Genomic DNA, 18312 nt, shown 5'->3' on the forward strand with positions numbered 1-18312 from the left:
TCAGGGAAACACACGTGGGGCGCAGTGCACTCTGATGGCTTTACGAGACAGGACTGGGGGGAAGGCCTGGGCTCGCATCCTGACGGTGTGCACAAGGACAAGGGCCTCCACTTCGAGCTGGGGAGCCCTGGAGCAGAACTGGCCGCGCTCAGGGAGCTCCGTGTGCAGCGTCTCAGGGCACCCTAGCAGTGAGAGCTCAGGACGTGGTCACGACTAACGGGAAAGGACCCAAAAGACGACTGTCTAAGCAATGCGGCCTAGCCTTACTTTCTACTCTGTACAGGTTTTTATTTTCCTTTAAAACAAACAAACAAAAACAATGCGTGCACATCATTTCTCCGACAGGAAGCGGCTTCCACCACGGCAGCTCCCGCACAGAGGGGGGGCTCAGCAGTGGCCGGGCACGTGGGGAGGCAGATGGGCACAGGCCACCCACCACCTCCACAGCTCCTGACTTCTGCGTGGGCAGGAGGGAGCAACAGTACAGATCCACCATCCCTTAACCGAAACCCTTGGGGCAGACATGTTTCGGGAGTTCAGAAACATTCTGGTTTTACAAAGGCAGTATAAGCAGGGGTCTGAACCAGCTCCCCGTAAAGGACACAGACCTCCTTCTGTGCGGAGACACGTGACCAGCCCCACGAGCGATAGGACACACAGCCTGGTGTCCACTGGGGCCAGATCTGCCACCAGAAGAGCGAGGAAACCCTTCTGTCCTCAGAGCTCTGGGACTCCGGCCACTCGGGGTGGGGGCTGCAGCCGGCGCGCCTGCGCGAGCCCGCGCTGACCAGGCTCAAGGACACGGGGGCGGCAGACCTGGAACTCCCTCTTTGCTCAAAGACAGCACAGGTGGCTGCCTCCGGGGCTTCAGCAAGGCCGCTAAGCATCTGCGTGAAGTGACACGGAGAAGAGCAGACACGACCCATAGGCGCCACCTGGAAGGGGCCGGGCCCTTGCGGAGGGGAGACCCTAAGCCACCAGAGGGAGTGTGCTAAAAGGATACCTTTTGTAGAGGATGTCAGGTATCTAGACACAGAAGGAACAGGCAGATCTGAACAGGAGAAAATACAAAATACCACCTGCAAAGAGAATGTTTAAAGTAGTTTTCACATGGGTGGGCCAAGAGCCAACACCTGTGAGCCAGGGGTGGGCTGTCCACTCAGGACTGCTGTCCTGCTGTCCCCGACAGGCCATCCCACCAGTGTGAGAGTCACCGAAGAACGCAGGTTTGGAACAAAACACGCAGTCCACCATTCCCCAAGGGACAGCACCAAGTTCTACTGACCAAATGACGAAAAAGAAAACCAAAGCCAACACACGAACAAAGGGAAGGACGCACACACCAGACAGGGGGGTCCTAAGTTGGAAAAGACAAAATCAAGACCCACAGATACGCATCTGAGGGCTCCTCCCACCAGGGCAGGAGGAAGAGCTCCGACAAGACAAGACGGCGGTGCAGGCCAGGACAGGCCTCCAGGCGGCAGGGGCGGGGCCAGCGGGCTCCCTCCACTCGTCTGCGACAGGAAGACACAGAAACAAAGTCCCGGTGAGTCTGTTGTGATAAGTGTGGCTTCCAGAACTGGTGGGGGACCACGCATTAACTAAGGTTCCCTGGGGCTCAGATGGCAGGGACCCTCGGCGCCCCCTCCACAAACAGCCAACGCTGTGTTTAACCCTCCCGGCCCGACCACGGCAGCAGGCGGCACTCCCAGAAATGATCGGTGCCGGTGTGCCGCAGCACACCGAACATACGCAAAGGTCATTCGAGATCTTCGTCACAAATCGTGTGCTTTAGAGAAAAGAAATTTATGGGTTTATGCACAAATTGGTGTCACCATCAGGAAAAACACAGAGGGCAGAAAAGCTGGGGCGGGTGGGGTGACCTGGCCACACACCAGCTCACCTACCCTAGTGACCCGAGATCTGAAAGGGAGAAAAAAGGCACGAAGATGTGTCTTGACAGAGGAGAAAAGCACTTGGCTTTTCAGACTCCTCCGCTCCGCCGTCTGGCGATTCAGGGCCGGGAGGCTGCAGGGAGGCGGGGTGTGCTCCGGACAGTGAGCCTGCCGGGCACGGGAACTCGCAGGGACATCAGGGAAGGGTACTGCTGGGGTGTAAGCCAGACTGCCCACTTCCTCTCGTAAAGCAGCCGGGTGCGAGCGGGCCTGAAAGCGACCAGCGCAGAGGCCTTTGGGACGTTCGCCTTCCATGAGGCCAGAGGCTACTTCGCAGGGACTCAGTAAAAGGGACAAAGCGAAAGAACTGACAAAACCAGGCTGTTTCCAGAAGGAAGCGCACACCTCTGGCTCCCGCTCCATCAGGGTCACGGGCCTGGGCCAAGGAGGACACGGCGCCAGAACGCTAACAGGGCACCTTGGGAAGGAGCGATCCAGGAATGGAACGTCTGCTTGCTGGGGACACGGGGCAACGCCACAGCAGGGATCAGTCAGGGAGCGACGAAGGGCCGGGATGGGCCGGGGCCCGGCACTGGTCACCTGCACCCAGGACTTGGGCTGCCCTGTCTGAGGGAATGGCTCTCCAGGGTAACCCTCCCTTCTGCCCACGGCCACTATATACTTCAACAGCACTCAACATTAGTGTACCCCGAAGTAACAGGGGCTCGCCATCTGCTCAGCACGCAGTTTCTGGCTGCCTACGGTGGGCCTGTGCCGGGGAGACCGACGTGAGCCGCCCAGATAGGTTCTGGTCTTCGGGAACTTGCATTTCTGGAGGTGGGGAGGGGGAAGCAACAGGAACAAACACACCAGTGGCCTGAGTGTGCGGAAGTAAACAGAGTCCTCAGCCAGGGTAACAGGGCCCGGGGAGGCAGAGCCCCCGTCAAGGAAGCAACATTCACGCCGACGGGGTCGGGGGCAGCCGGGAGCGCAGCCGGCGGGGCCGACAGCGGAAATCAGCAGAGAAGCTCCTGGAGACAGCCGCGCTCCTGGGAGGGTCCGAGTCACCATCCACGACGCCTGCCCTCCCCTCGTTGAGGTCTGCCGGTCTCCAAGGGGGTGGGGGTGGGGTCCTGCTCTGCACGCTCACACCCCGGCACGCCACAGGGTCCCCCGGGGCTGTGACCAAGAGGCCCCATCTGGGGCATGGGGAGACTGGGTCCGCGCGGTGGCATGAAGCCGCGCTCAGGTGTCCTCAGCTGCACCGTTCGAGCACGGCGGGGGCCCCTGACAACAGGGTGTGACGGAGGGCAGAGCCGGCCAGCCGGCCAGCCAGCCAGCCGATGGTCAAATCTGAGGGACAAGAAAGCTGAGCTAGATTTTTTATTGCACATGCTTCCTCCAGGGAAACTGGCCAGTCTCTAGGCAATGGGCACTTCCCAGGGCTGGCTCGGTTCAACCCAAGGTCCCACCACTATATCCAAGTGGCGGCAAGCCCGCTGGCGTGAGGACAGCAAGGTTCTCCAGGACCTGCAGGGAGACACCTGACCCCACAGAACCATGGAAAGGCAGGAAAGGAGCTGAATTTCCCCCAAGACTTATTCCACAGCTGACGCGAGCACTTGCACCTGATCGTCTCTGAGTGGCAAACAGGAGACCTCATTTCCTTAGGACAGAAGCAAACCACCGCTTTTCTCTCCATGACTCCGAAAAACCCCGTTCACGTGCAATCTCAACCAGTAACTTCATCTTTTACCTAAAATTTCACCCAAACTGACGAACTTGAGTCTCACTATCTCCTTCCTCAGGAACCCTGTGGCAGACGTACATTGTCCAAAGCCGGAAGGGAAGCGCAGCTCGAAAACCTAGGGGCGCCTGCCTAATCACATCCTGACAATACCTTTCAAATGAAGCTCCAAACGAAAACGATTAACTCAGCTGTGAGAAGATAAAAGAGCTAAGATTCTCAGCTTACAACCATATAAGCCCCCCCCCCCCACCGTTCTGTTCTTGTGAACCAAAGTCAGACAGGCAGGCTTAAACCCTACACACTTACCAGGCACAGCCACGGGCCACCACAGTTTGAACTGGACGGCGCCCCGCTGCACCAGCAGCTGGCCAGGAAGCGCGGTGCCTGCCGTGAACCAATGGCTAAGGACTTCAGCAGCAACCTCTTCCCTTCCCTTAACCAGAACATTTCTTTTTCTTTTTTTTTAAAGATTTTTTTTATTTATTTATTTGACAGACAGAGAGAAAGCACAAGCAGGCAGAGCGGCAGAGAGCAGGAGAGGAAAAAGCAGGCTCTCCACTGAGCAGGGAGCCCCATATGGGGCTCAATCCCAGGACCCTGGGATTGTGACCCAAGCCAAAGGCAGAAGCATCACTGACTGAGCCCCCCAGACTCCCCTAAACCAAAACATTCCGGAGACCAATTCCACGCACCTTTCACTGCCACGGCTCCTGGAGAGGCAGCACCCCCTTCCCTGGGGGACTTTAAAAAACCCTCATTATTTCGATGCGCTCTGTCCCTCTCTCAGCTCCTTTGAATAAAAGCATTACTCAGGAGGACTTCAGGCTCCCCGCCCAAACTCAACTTTTTTTTTTTTTTTAAAGATTTTATTTATTTATTTGACAGACAGAGATCACAGGTAAGCAGAGAGGCAGGCAGAGAGAGAGGAGGAAGCAGGCTCCCTGCTGAGCAGAGAGCCCGATGTGGGGCTCCATACCAGGACCCTGAGTTCATGACCTGAGCCGAAGGCAGAGGCTTAACCCACTGAGCCACCCAGGCACCCCTCAAACTAACTTTTAAGGGTCATGATTACAGGGGCACCTGGGTGGCTCAGTCGTTGGGCGTCTGCCTTCAGCTTGGGCCGTGATCCCAGGGTCCTGGGACTGAGCCCCAAATTGGGCTCCCTGCTCGGTGGGAAGCCTGCTTCTCTCTCTCCCACTTTCCTTGCTTGTGTTCCCTCTCTGGCTGTCTCCCTCTGTCAAATAAATAAATAAAATCTTAAAAAAAAAAAAAAGATCATGATTACAAAAGGAGCATCTGGGTGTCACAGTCGGTAGAGTGTCCCACTCTTGGTTTCAGCCTGGGTTGTGAGATCAAGCCCCTTGTCGGCTCCATGCTCGGTGGGGAGTCTACTTAGGACAGTCTCTCCCTCTCCCTCTGGCCCTCCCCTTACCACAAGCGCACGTGTGTGCACTCACTCTCAAATACATAAATGTATCTTTAAAAAAGTCCTGATTACTAAAGAGGTACAGATATGCAATGGGGAAAAGTCTCTCCAACAAATGGTGTTGGGAAACTGCACAGTAACACACACAAGAACGGCACTGGGCCACTTCCTTACACGATGTACAAGAAACAAACTCAAAATGGACCGAAGACCTAAACGTCAGACCTACAGGAGGGCACAGGTGGTAGTTTCCCTGCCACCGGCTACAGCAACGTTTCTCGAGACAGTCTGTGCAGCGGCAAGGGAGACAGAAGCAAAAATGAACTACTGGGACTTTACAAGATAACAAACCTTTGCACGGCAAAGGGAACAGCCGACAAAGCGAAAAGGCGACCTGTGCAACGGGAGAAGACATCTGCCAATGATACACCCAGTAAAGGGCTAGTATCTAAAATAAAGAACTTACAAAACTCAACAGCAAAAACCCAAATAAGCCAGTTAAAAAGTGGGCAGAAGACGTGAACAGACAGTTCACCGACGACGACACACAACGGCCAACAGGCGCACGAAAAGATGCCGCACGGCACTCATCGTCAGGGACGTGCAAACCAGATCCAGCACGAGACGCCCCCTCACACCTGTCAGAACGGCCACAAGAAGCAAGTCGGGAAACGACAGATGCTGGCGAGGACGCGGAGAAAGGGGAACCCCCGTGCTCTGCTGGAGGGAATGCAGGCTGGTGCGGCCACTCTGGAGAACAGCATGGAGGCTCCCCGAAAGGTTAAAAATAGCACCACGCTACGACCCAGCAATCGCACTACCGGGCATTAACCCCCAAATACAAAAGGAATTCAAAGGGATGCACGCACCCCTATGTTCACTGCAGCATCACTTCCCAGAGCCGATACGGCGAAGAGCCCACATGGGCAGCCACACGTGGACGGTAAAGACGTGGTGTAGACACGCTGGAACTCTGCTCACCCAGAAAGGAGGGAAATCCTGCTATTTGCAACATGGAGGGAGCTAGAGAGCGTAATGCAAGTGAAAGAAACCAGAAATAGACAAATACCATTCGATCTCACTCCTAACGGAGTTTAGGGAACAAAGGAGCAAAGGGAGAAAGAGAGACAGACCCAGAACAGACGGGTGACGTCGGAGGACACCCTGCCGGCCCCCAGAAGGGAGGGGTAGGGGACGGCTGGAAGAGTGGCAGGGTGACGGGGCGCACTTGTCTTGGGGGGCGCCGGGTGATGTGTGGAAGGGCTGCATCGTTACGTCGTGCACGACACTGGCGCCACGCTGTATGTCAACTGTCCCAGAACTAACGGAAGAAAAGCAGACCACGACTAAAGTCCTTCGGTCGGATGCTGCATCGTAAAACCCGACCTATCCACGTCTGAGAGGCGAAGGCAGCGTTGCCGTCTCTGTAACCTGAACCACAGAGCATTTAAGTCCATTATAACCCAGTGAGATGGCTTGGTCAAAGGCTGAGGTGCTTGGAGACAGCCCCGTGACCCACTCCTAAGGATCTTTCTGGGGACAGCTCCAGAGATGCTTGGCCAGCCGGCATCCTTGTCGGAGGATGGGCTCAGGGACGGAGACAGACTGAAGGACAGACAGAATTCAAAGGAAGCCCTGAGCTCGTCGTCTGGCGTGCATCAGTCTCAAGAACCTAACAGAACTGAAAATCCACGATGGTTTTAGTTGAACATGACCTCAAAAATCATCTAAAGACAGCAAAAGTAAAAGGAGAAGCGACCTCCACTCGCACACAAACCCGGAGCTCAGCAGAACAGCTGGCTTAGGCGTCTGAACGCCATCCGCCGCACCAGTGGAAGGGGAGGATCCGCGGAACTGCCAGCTACCAGGCGGCAGACCCGAGTTCTCTGAATCTAGCCTACTCCTTGTCCTGCCCAGTTTTGGGCACTCCCAATCACCACGGCCCTCACGTGTCCTGCCCCCCACTCCCTGCCCCACCCCGAGCCCTGCCAGCCCAGGCACTCACATCGAGCTCCCCATCGTCGAGCTCCCCATCATCATCCTCCTTATTTTTCTCCTGGGCAGTCTCCAGGGGCTCCTTGTCTTCCACACTGTGAACGCCTGTCGCCCCCTCGTCCCCAGGAGCTCCTTCCCCCTTGTCTTCGTCATCCTCAGCGCCAGCCTTCTCGGCCTCGTCCTCCTGCCCAGCGGGGGCTGGCTCCTCGGGGACCTCCTCATCGTAGTCTAACTCATGCTCATCCAGGTCCCTGGTGACCGACGAGGCCTCGTCCCTCAGGTCGCTTGTGCGCTCTTCCTCCCCTCCGTCCCCCTCCTCCCCAGGCGGGGGGCTTGTGGGGCCCCTGATCAGATCCTGAGCCTCAGACTCCCGGTCCTGGTCCTCCTCTTCAGAGCGACTCTCCTCCTCCTCCTGGCTCAGTCCCGGGGCGGCATTGTCCTCATCCTCCAAATCAGAAGCCCTCCCCCCAGCTCCGTCCAAGTCCGGGTCGGACCCACTCTCCCTCAAAATGTCATCGTCCGAGAGCCCCTGCTGCTCTTCTTCTTCATCCTCTGGAGAGCGAGGGTCCCGTTCAGGGCTCTCGGCCACATCCATCGGTACCCACAGTTCTGCAAAAGAAAGAGAACATAGACACACAGCAGTCAGCAACACAGAAAGTCGATCTTGGCCTGGTTTTCTCGGCCCCGTGCTCATCCCTGACCTGCAGGGGGGACCAGGACCTGCACCTCTCTTGGTCCCGCATCGCTCCTCCAAACCCCAGACGGCACCCCACAGACCACTGCTGCCGGCGGTCCCACCAGGGAGGCCACGGGCTGGCCCTGCACACATGCATCCACAAGGCTGCACGCAATCCCTAAGCCGTGTGTGCGTCCCAGCTCGGCAATCTGGCTGGGACCTGGAGTGCTCCTCGCCACAAGCACACCCGGCAGGTGAACAGAGAGTGAGCAATGAGACAGGCAGGCATCGCAAGGGAAAGCTTTTTGGATCCTTAAAATTACTTTTAAAATTCAAGAAAAGCTGCATTGTGGAATGAGGCAACAAAATTGAAGGTACGCTGCTATCTTTCTAGAGCCACACTCAAGGATCTGGAGCAGAAACCCTAGCTGGCCTCGTCCCCAGGTCATGGGCTCCTGTCCCTGAACGCACCTCTCCAAGGATGGCCCCAACTGCCCCGTCAGAATCTTCAAACGCGCAGATCTGGGGCTTATCACAGATCTGTACGCTGCGGCCACCCACAGATGCTCAGAAAGTGGCATCCGTCCGCGCATGCTGAGATGACCTCATGGAAAGTGCAGAACCAAAACTCTAACAGAGCTAGGCCACGGAAAAGAACTCTGGCTGAAAACTGTCCGTATCTGAGCAGTTTCATAGGTTACCAGAATGTCATTTCAGAAGACCTTTTTCTTCGATTTTTACTAACCCAGACTTCATGATAAAGCAGACATTTTTTGTTTTCCCTCCTCCATGCCCAGTGACAGGACATCGTTCCATCTGTTTAAACGTAAAGTGCAGAGAGTGGGACGGGAGCATTCACCAGCGCAGCCCGGAGCTAGCCACTGCGGAACTAGCGGGAAATAACGGGACCAGTGAGGGGTTCAGTGTTCACCTGGTTCTTCGAAATTTAATTTAAAATAATGCGCGTCGCATATATGCAGCTTGGTACTTCAGCGAGATCTGGAAACACACCATATAATTACATACTTTAAATATAAAGAATTATTTTGCGCATTCATGTAATTAAAAACTAAATGTATATCTCTCAAGTTTATACTTTTGAAAGGAGAAACTGTGTTTAAAGATGCATATAACAAGAGATAATATCTTTTTTTTTTTTTAAAGATTTTATTTATTTATTTGACAGATAGAGATCACAAGCAGGCAGAGGCAGGCAGAGAGAGAGGAGGAAGCAGGCTCCCAGCCGAGCAGAGAGCCCGATGCGGGGCTCGATCCCAGGACCCTGAGATCATGACCTGAGTGGAAGGCAGAGGCTTCAACCCACTGAGCCACCCAGGCACCCCAAGAGATAGTATCTTAACCTAAAGTTAAAAATACTTTTCTTTGCAGTTAATGGAAATTATTATAATTCAGTACACATTAAGACAAATCACTTAAAATTCATCACTTTACAAATCAACTAAACGGTTAACGATAATAGAAGTTTACGAACGAATCCATTCACAGCCACGGTTTTAAAAACGACTCACTTTTCAGTCTTCCGACTGCACTATTGAGAGGTAGGACTACTGGGGAGACCTGCTGAAAAGTCAGGCCTCAAGGGGCGCCCGAGGGGCTCAGGCAGCTAAGCTTCCGGTTTCGGCTCAGGTCGTGATCTGAGGGTCGTGAGGATGAGTCTGGCATAGGGCTCGGGCTCTGCACTCAGCGGGGTCTGCTTGAGATTCTCTCTCTCCACCTGCCCCCCCACTGCCCCTCCCCAGGGCGCACACTCTCTCTCTCTCAAAAAAAGTCAGTCTTCAAACGATGGGCTCTGCGGAAAATCAAGCAGCACCCTACCACCGGGGGCAGAGCCTGTCCCTGTGCACAGCACGCCTGCTGCCCACAGTAACCATGAACAAGGTGCCCGAAAGCTAAGGGCTTTCTGTTCTTGGCTGTTGCACAGGGCCTGGAAGGAAGTGGGACACAGCAGCCACTCAGGGCCCCTTCACCTTCACTAAGGAGTAAGATTTTCCTTTGTTATGAGTCCTATGCCCATCTTCGCATAGTTTTATCACACCATATATGAGAAACCTTCCTCGCGGGAGGGCAGCGACTTTCATCTCCCCAGCTGCTGAATCTAGACACGTACCCTGCGGGCAGCCAGTCCCTTGGAGCAGGTCCCTGAGCCTCAGACATCCTACTCGAAACCTGACAAATTCTTCTTTTTGCTTAAGTGGGGAGAGGCAGAGAGAGAGGGAGAGAGAGAATCTTAACCCGACGCAGGGCTCGAACTCACGACCCTGAGATCGTGACCTGAGCTGAAACCAACAGGTGCCTGCTCAACCCCCCGGGCAACCCCCAGCAAATTCTGATTCCCACCTTTTTTAGTCCAACGGCAACCCTGAAAACAAAAGGGCTTCTTACTTCAATCAATCAAATGTTATCTCAAACGACACGTCCTCAAACTAGTTTAAAAATCTGCAGCGGACAAGCCTGCTGCTGGCCTCTAACACCCGACCCTGCTCATGGCCACAAGCTCCCCCAGCCTGCGAACAGCCCTTTGCTGCGGCTCGGATGCAGATGGGTTTGCACTTCGGTTTCAGGGTTATGATTAGATCCAAACTGCTTTTTATATTCTGCGAAACTGAAATCAAATCCTCGAGTAAGAAGTGGAAGAAACAGAGCACCTAACTTCAAACACCAGAACCAGGACAAAAAGTGGGCCAGGCCGGCGAGCAGTTTACCCCTCGGAGTGCTGCAGTGTAACGGGGTACACAGACGGCGCAACAGCGTGGGCTCGGCGTTAGAGCTGAACCCCAGCCCCTCCGCTTCCCAGCTTCGGGATCCTGGGCCAAGTATGTACACTTGCCACAGCTCAGTCTGTCTCTTCCCCTGAAATACGGGAACAACAGTATCTACTTTACGAGGCTGCTGCAACGATTAGATGCGATAAGCCTGATAACATGCTTGGCAAGGGTTCCACATACCTGAATTCAAACTGAACTAGCGAGAAGACCAGGAAAGGTCCTCCTCACCTTCTAAGAACCAGACCCCTATCGCTCCGGACAGACGCATTTCCAGTCTCTGGGCGCATCTGAGTAATTCAGTCGCGGTTTCACTCGACAAACAGCTCTCTACTCCACGCGAGACTATCACTGCAACGATGTCTGCAGTGAAGCTGACCGCCACCACCATCCGCTAAGAGACGGCCCCTGGGTCAGGCACCTGAACAACCCCTCACATCAGCCTTCCAAATAAGCCACGTTCCCCATCATGGAGAAGGAGAGCCCAGGCCACACGGCCACTGAGCCGGCATCCTGGGACTGCAGATCAGAGCTGCCTCTAGGGCACACAGTTGGTTACGGAGCCTCGTGCTGCGTGTGAAATGAGCTGGTGCTCCCCACCGGGGAGCCAGCCCCCGCTTTTTGCTGTTGTTTCTACAGGAAAATGGAACCTGGGTTCAAACTGATCTCACATACTCTTTTTTGGGAACAGAACCCACACATACTGGGGACTTCTGAACCAGTAGATTCTGCCCGTTTGTCTTTTCTCCCTTTTATCGTTTTGTGTTGCTCCGTCCACAGTTCTCTTAGGCCCTCTGGAAACAAGAACATCCTCACCCACGTGGAAAAGGTAACGCATCATCTACATAGTCTGTTAGTTAAAAAACAGCTACGACTATAGGGAGGTCCGACTTGTGACAACAGCCATTTATTTTAACCTTGTCTGAAGTCTGGACCTTAGGCATGTAAACTAAACACGAATCCAAGAAAAGAAACCGCAGAGGGGCACAGCTTTACTTGGGCGCCCCGGGAAATGCCGACTGGAATCACAATCCTGAGAGGCCGGTGTACTGTGGCAGGGCAAGTAATTTTAAGAAGTACTGAGTACATGCCCCCACAGTTTAAATTTTGGGTATCACTTCAACATGCCAGGACACAAAGGCCCTGAACTTCCTGACTCTCAAAGGCAGTTTCCAGTGCTGACCAGAAGGGGGCAGGGCAAAAGGTCCCGGGCGCACCTGCTACGAGGAGGGTGGCCGGCTCTTCTAGGGTGGCGGTGCTTAGCCTTAGCAGAGCATGGGTTGTTTTGAGAATCCGATGAAGGGGATGGGATGGCTTCTCTCCCTAGAAAAACCTGAATGTATGCAACTTATCTCCCACTTTCGGGAGCTCAAAATCCCCTGAGGTTTACCTACTACTCCCAAATTGAGAACTCTTGCCCTAAGTACACCATACGCTGCTCTAGTACACACCCAGACTGACCACGCCACGCACAACTCTCTGTCTGCAAAGTCTGCTGGCAGATCCCTCCCTCCATAAAGTACCTGAGTGGTAGGCTTCAGACTCGCCTCTGCGCTTCCCAAGCTCAGCGAACAGCTAGCCCTTAGTGGCTGTGCTCCATGCAAACTATTGTCTAAATTGCGTCACACCTGAGACTGTAAAGGGGTCACTATTAACAATTACAACAGGCGGCTCAGTCGGTGAAGTCTCTGCCTTTGGCTCAGGTCATGATCCCGAAGTCCTGGGATCGAGCCCCGCATCGGGCTCCCTGCTCAGAGCGGAGACGGCTTCTCCCTCCGCCTGCCACTCCCCCTGCTTGCACTCCCTCCCTCTCTCTGATGAATAAATAAAATCTTAAAAAAACAAAAAACAATTACAACAGGCATGAAGAGGGGCTGCCCTAGGCACAATGGGAAACACAATCACCTTTAGGAGGCTCTGACATTGCCTGAAGAGTCCCGTCTCTCCTCTAGCGATGGAACCCCTTGGGATTTGACAGTATGAGGCCGCACACAGGTGAGCACCTTGGAGAGCAAAATGTGCCCGGGAATCTACCTATTAGAAACAACCCGAGTCACAGCTTGCGGCACAAAAGAGAAGTGTCACTGGGGGTCAGAATTTGGTTTGTGTTTCAGGCCCAGGGCTGGGCATCTACATCCTGTTCTGAGATGGATCCAGTCTGGCAACCACCTGTGCGCGCACGTGGGGTCCAGTGCTAAGGAGAACACACAGCCCATCGCATGCAGACAATGACACGAAGGGTCCTCACGTCCCATCTGCACCAACTCCCATTCATGGTTTTTACTCAGTTGTTCTTCTCACGTGATCGCCTTGTAACTGAGGATTCTTGGTGAACTTTAGAACTACCTCTCCGGTTCTCTGACCCACAAGATGGTGAACCTGCCCAGAGAACTGAATGACAAGTGTCCATCCCTGTGTTTCCACTGCTGCATTCAGCAGACTATGTTCGAAAAATGCTTGTTGAGTAAGTAGCAAAATGTTGTTACTTGATAAACTACCTGTTGCATCCCAGGAGGAAACTGGAAGTGAGTGCCCCGTGTTTAGAAGACCACCCCAGAACTCGACACACAGCGGGTGCTGCCTCATGGCCCAGCAGCCACTCTGGAAGGCCGCACACGGACTCCACTGACAATGCTAAAGTGCAGACCATTTGGGGAACTTCTCAGCTTGACTGACCTTTCGAACCTGCAACGTTCTATTCTGGCGCTCTGGGAGAAGCAGGTATCCCTCCTGTCAAGGCAGGTCACTTTGAGAAATCACAGGAAACCGTTCAGAGCCTGGTGTGGTAGTACATGAGGTAAGCTACTGAGCCAGGTGAGACGACCGCTGCTTAAACATGGGGTACGACTATTCATGAGACCAATTTTATCATACGGCTTTCGTATTTATTGCCAATACAGAAGTTAGAAGACGGTTTAGGCAAAGGAGCGCCCGTGAAATACAAGCACAACCTTTTAGGACAACTTTTAACAGAGCAATCCCTATTTGAATGTTTAAGTTCTGGTACCTCTGGTTAAAAATTCGGATTCATGGGTGGCTCAGTGGGTTAAGCCTCTGCCTTCGGCTCAGGTCATGATCCCAGGGGCCTGGGATCGAGCCCCGCATCGGGCTCTCTGCTCAGCAGGGAGCCTGCTCCCCACCCCCTTTGCCTGCCTCTCTGCCTGCTTGTGATCTTTGTCAAATAAATAAATAAAATCTTTTTTAAAAATTCTGATTCATGACTTCACGGATTACAGCATCTAAAAGAGGGACGTCAAGGAAGATGACAGACTCCACCCCAAACTGACTAAACTTGACCCCAAACTCCCCAGGAAAGCAGCACTCACCTTGAGACGACAGGTAGCTGTGAAAGAGTGAAAACCCTTCTTCCACACGAGCAAGCGCACGGCTTACCTGCTGGCTCGCTGGAACGATCCCACAAAGCTTTCTTACAACATCGGGGCGTTCCCTACCCAAAACCAGAGAGGAGTCCCAGCCTTTGGCACACACACGCGTGCTCAGACTGTAAAATTCTCCAGCTAAGGCTCCAACTCCACTCCGCGAGAACAGGAGGGAGGGGAGTCTCAACGAAGAGATGGTGAGACTCTGCGGGGCCCCGGGGCAGCACGGCAGGTACCAGACACCCTCTTCTTCCAGGTCCCCCCGCGGACGGAGCACTGACCTACTCCCGCAGAAGAGCCTGCGGACCAGAGCTCTCCCAAGACGCCCGACCACTCTACGCGGCCAACGCGCTGTCCTAAAGTGCTCCAGAGAGCTCGGGCGGGGTCCTGGGCTCTCCGGGCACGATGGCTACAGTTTATCCAACGGACTCGGCATCCTTCGGGCTCCTCGCTGAAGGAGCAAGAAGTTCATGCCCAGCGCGGCGGGCGCGCTGGGGCTCGGCCAACACACCCAACCCGTGCGCGCCGAAGCCGAGGGAGCAAGTTCCGGGAGGCTCCCGAGAGCGCAAAGTTCCCGGGGAGCCCATCCCCAGGCCGGGCCGGTCTCCGCGGGAGGGGGACCCTGCGTGCCTCGCCCCCCCACCCCCGCCGTGGGCGGCAAACACGTGCCACGCGAACGTCCCGGAAGAGAAATGACAGCTTCGGAGAATGGAGTCCACCGCGGGGCGCGGAGCTCCGGGCTCCAAGCAGGTTCCGGGGCCGCCCGGGCCGGCGAGCCGCGGACCGGACGCGGGATCGTGCCTGTTTCCGCGACCCCTGCCCACGACCTGAGAGCCACGCTCGGCCGGGGACACAGCCCGGAGCGCTCCCCGGAGGCGGCGGCGCCGGGGCTCCCGGGCCTCGGCTCCGCGCCGCCGCCACGCTCCCCGCCCGGCCGCCTCGGCCTCCTCCCCGCCGGCCCGGCCTCCCCGCCGCCGCCGCCTCCACTTACTTCAGCGCGAGGGCGGGGAGGGGGCCACGGCTCCGCTGGCGTCGGGGCGGCGCGGGGAAGGCGTCCCTCGGCCCTTCCGCTCCTCACAGACTCCGGCTTGAGGCGCGACGCGGGCGGAACAAACGGGCTCCACTACCCGCGGGGGCCGGCCATTGTGCGACGTCATCAGGCCGCGACGGTCGTCCTGCGAGCCGGCGGGCTTCCCTCGCTCGCCCCGCCCTCCGCCCGCTTCCTTCCGGCCTCCGCGCGGCCGCCTCCGCGCGGCCCCGCCCCCGCGGCGCGCGCCCGCCCGAGCCCGCCACGGCGCAGGCGCCGCCGAAGGCCCCGCCCCAGGGTGTGTCTCCGAGCCCGCGCGCCGCCGGCCGCCTGGCCACGCCCACGGAGGTGGGGGAGGCGGGCCGCGCCGCGCGCTCTCGGGACGCCGCGCGCTCTCGGGACGCCGCGCGCTCTCGGGACGCCGCGCGCTCTCGGGACGCCGCGCGCTCTCGGGACGCCGCGCGCTCTCGGGACGCCGCGCGCTCTCGGGACGCCGCGCGCTCTCGGGACGCCGCGCGCTCTCGGGACGCCGCGCGCTCTCGGGACGCCGCGCGCTCTCGGGACGCCGCGCGCTCTCGGGACGCCGCGCGCTCTCGGGACGCCGGCGCCGGCAGGTGGCTTCGCCGCGGCCGGAATCCCGCTCCGCCCGCCGCGTGGAGCGCGCGCCCCCCGCACGCGAGTCTGGGCAGCCCGGGCGCGGCCCCCTGCGCTCCGCGGGCTCCGGTCGGTGCCGCCCAGACCCGGTCCCCGTGGAGCGCCGAGGGTCGACGCCGGAGCGAGGCTGGGACCGTCCCGGCTCGCGTGCGGGTCGCCGGCTCCACGGGCTGTCCCTTCGGTCGCGGGTGCGGGGTTCCCGGAGCGGCTCCGCGGGGGCCGCGACCCGCTCTCCGGGGCCGGGGTCCCGCGGGTGTCCGGCCGCGCACAGCCGCTCGGCGTGGGGCCGCCCGCGGGGTCAGACGGCGCCCTCGGAGAAGAAATACTTTGGTTTTAAGTGACGTGTGCCCCGGCGTGGGGCTGGATCCCACCACCCCGAGACCACGACCCCAGCGGAAGGCGCCCCACGGGCTGGGGTCTCCATCCCATTTTGCACGGGGCGCTGCGGATTATGTACCCGGTCCTGGGTGCGGTGAAGGTGCTGGGAGACGCGGGGCAGGGCAGGCCTTCCCGCAGCGCGTCCTCCTCGGGGCCCGCGGGAAACCGCAGGCAGAGCTCCTCCCCGGTGCACCTGCCCCCGCGCAGCCGCGGCTTTAAGGTCTGGCGCCGGTGAAGCTGCGTGAACTCGCAGAGGTTTGCCCGGCGTTACCGGAACAATGGAGCGGGGAAGAAGAGGGCGCGCGCCGAGCTGCCACACAGCCCAGCAGTGACCTTCGTAGCCGACCCAAGAAACGGAATCGGCACAGACACCTGCACACGCACGGGAGCTGGTAGCAGCTTTACTCACAGGAGCCACAGAGGGAGAGGACCCACATGTTCACCCACTGATGGGAGAGAAATACGGTCTATCCGTTCAATAGGGTATGCCCAGTCATACAAAGCAATGAAGTCTTTGCAGGAAGAGAGCACCGAGTTCCCTCTCCTCCTCCTCCTCCTCCTCCTCCTCCTCCTCCTCCTCCTCCTCGCTGGCAGGCGTGCACCCCTCCAAGGTCAGTGTGCTGGTAGGCGTGGTCCCATGTGGCCGGGGTCATGGGGTTGGTGGAAGCCAACAGGCCCGCCTGAATATCAGTTCCGGACCAAGATAGTTGGTACGACTCTCCCAAACCATGACAGGTGTTTGCACAGTGAGCATGGGGGTCACCGAGTCTGAGTTGAACAAGAGTGACAGTCTACCCCAGGCGACAACCACTTTGGAAAACCACGGGCACGTTGAGAGCAGTGCTCCGTGCCCAAACAAGGCAAGCCTAGACAGGTGTGCTCAGAGTGGAGCCCTTGGACGGCAGAACTCTGTGGACCGGCTAGGAATGCACATTCCCAGGCCCCACCCTGCGCTGCTGTGCCAGAAACTCTGGCTGTGGGGCTGGCAGGCTGCCTTTTCACAGACCTGGGGATCTGATGCCCCACGGAGGGCGAGACCACACAACTGGACTCTCTTGCCCGTGGCCACAAGGAGACATGAGCAAGGATACTTACAGGAGATTTCTTGATAATAACCGAAAGAGCAAAGGGGAGAGAACAGAAGTGGCCCAGAGGCTTATAACTGAGTGCAACATTGTATAATGTGTTACACGTTGCAACAGATGAGTCCGGCCTGGCCTGCACCTACATGATGTCTATGAGGATGATGCTGTTTTCTTTCCACTCTGGGAAGCTGCGTCAAGCATGGCATTGACTGCCCCATTGAAGAGTGATGAGGAGCCACAGTAGATCTTGAACAGGGGAGTGACATGAAGAAAGGTGGCATGGTCATCTTAAAGCTTCATCCGAAGCTCCTACATCTAAGTCACCAGCGGGGTCTGTGGCTTTTCCTCTTGGTTTTCAGTGATCTGGTCATGCTTTGTAGCACACCTTGTACTTCTTATTGATGTTAGACACGATGGATACATTTTTACGGGGTGCTGGGATGGCCTTGTCTGTTCCCAAAGAGGGTGAGGCGTTATTCGTACGAGCGGCTGGTTTCAGCAGGTCACTGGGCTGTGTTAAGCTTTTCTTCTAGGATTCCCGAGGGCTGGTTGTTTCTGAGAGTGTGGCCCGCCCATACTCCTGGGAGTGGAGCGTCTGCACTCTCAGAGGACGGTCTGCCCCGTCCACACCGACTCCGTGTCCGCAGGCTTGATCTGCAACCTGCTTCTCCTGCTTTCGTGCTGTTGCTGCTCCTCCCTCCAGCTCCTGGTCTCCCCAGCTGCTCGTCTCTGCCTGTTCTCACAGGTTCCCCAGCACGGGCAGCCACCACGCTGCGGGTTTGCACTCAGGATGCTGGGCTCCTCTTCTCCAGGCTTTTGCCTCACATTCCAGATGGCCTAGACCTGTCCGCTCAGCTCAGCAGGGCCGAGCGTGCAGCTGTCTCCCTCCCAGCCTCCCACAGGGCGGATGCCGGCTTCACCTTGTCTCTCTGCTCAGGGGTGATAGCCGCACAGCTGCGCGTGTTGGCGGCCCTCCAAATGCACAGGTGCACGTATTTCAGCACGTCGGGGTTTCACAGCTGTCTTTAGAGGAGGGCGTGGCATGGGGGTCCTGGCGGGGCGTAGGACCTACATTTTCACTTCTTCAAGGTAGCAGTGCCCGTGCGAGCCACTGCTGTTTTCCCAAGATGCCACCAGAGGGCGCGCCAACCCAGGTGTTCTCCGCTCCCGGGCCTGGGGTGGGGGCTGATGGGTGCTGCTCTGGCTGTCGATGCCCCTTGGCCCTTCTCATTCTCCGGGTGGCCCCTCGGATGACCTCAGGCT

At 57.1% G+C, this 18312-nt stretch overlaps 1 protein-coding gene across 3 annotated transcripts in view; it reads right to left on the reverse strand.

Annotated features, from left to right (window-relative positions):
- Positions 1–15086, reverse strand: part of ZC3H18 (zinc finger CCCH-type containing 18) — a 60536-nt gene extending 45450 nt beyond the window's left edge. The window contains exons 1-2 of one of the 3 annotated variants that reach the window (XM_045987781.1): positions 14897–15086; positions 7077–7675 (exon numbers count right to left, since the gene is read on the reverse strand). In XM_045987781.1, the coding sequence (XP_045843737.1) occupies positions 7077–7661 (585 nt within the window). In that variant the 5' untranslated portion in view covers positions 7662–7675; positions 14897–15086. Of the gene's footprint in view, positions 1–7076; positions 7676–8487; positions 8507–14896 lie in introns of those variants that run through there. The other 2 variants (XM_045987783.1, XM_045987782.1) reach the window with 2 other exon arrangements.
- Positions 15087–18312: the final 3226 nt, after the last annotated feature.

This window comes from Meles meles, chromosome 19 (assembly GCF_922984935.1).
Source record: "Meles meles chromosome 19, mMelMel3.1 paternal haplotype, whole genome shotgun sequence".
NCBI lineage: Eukaryota > Metazoa > Chordata > Mammalia > Carnivora > Mustelidae > Meles > Meles meles.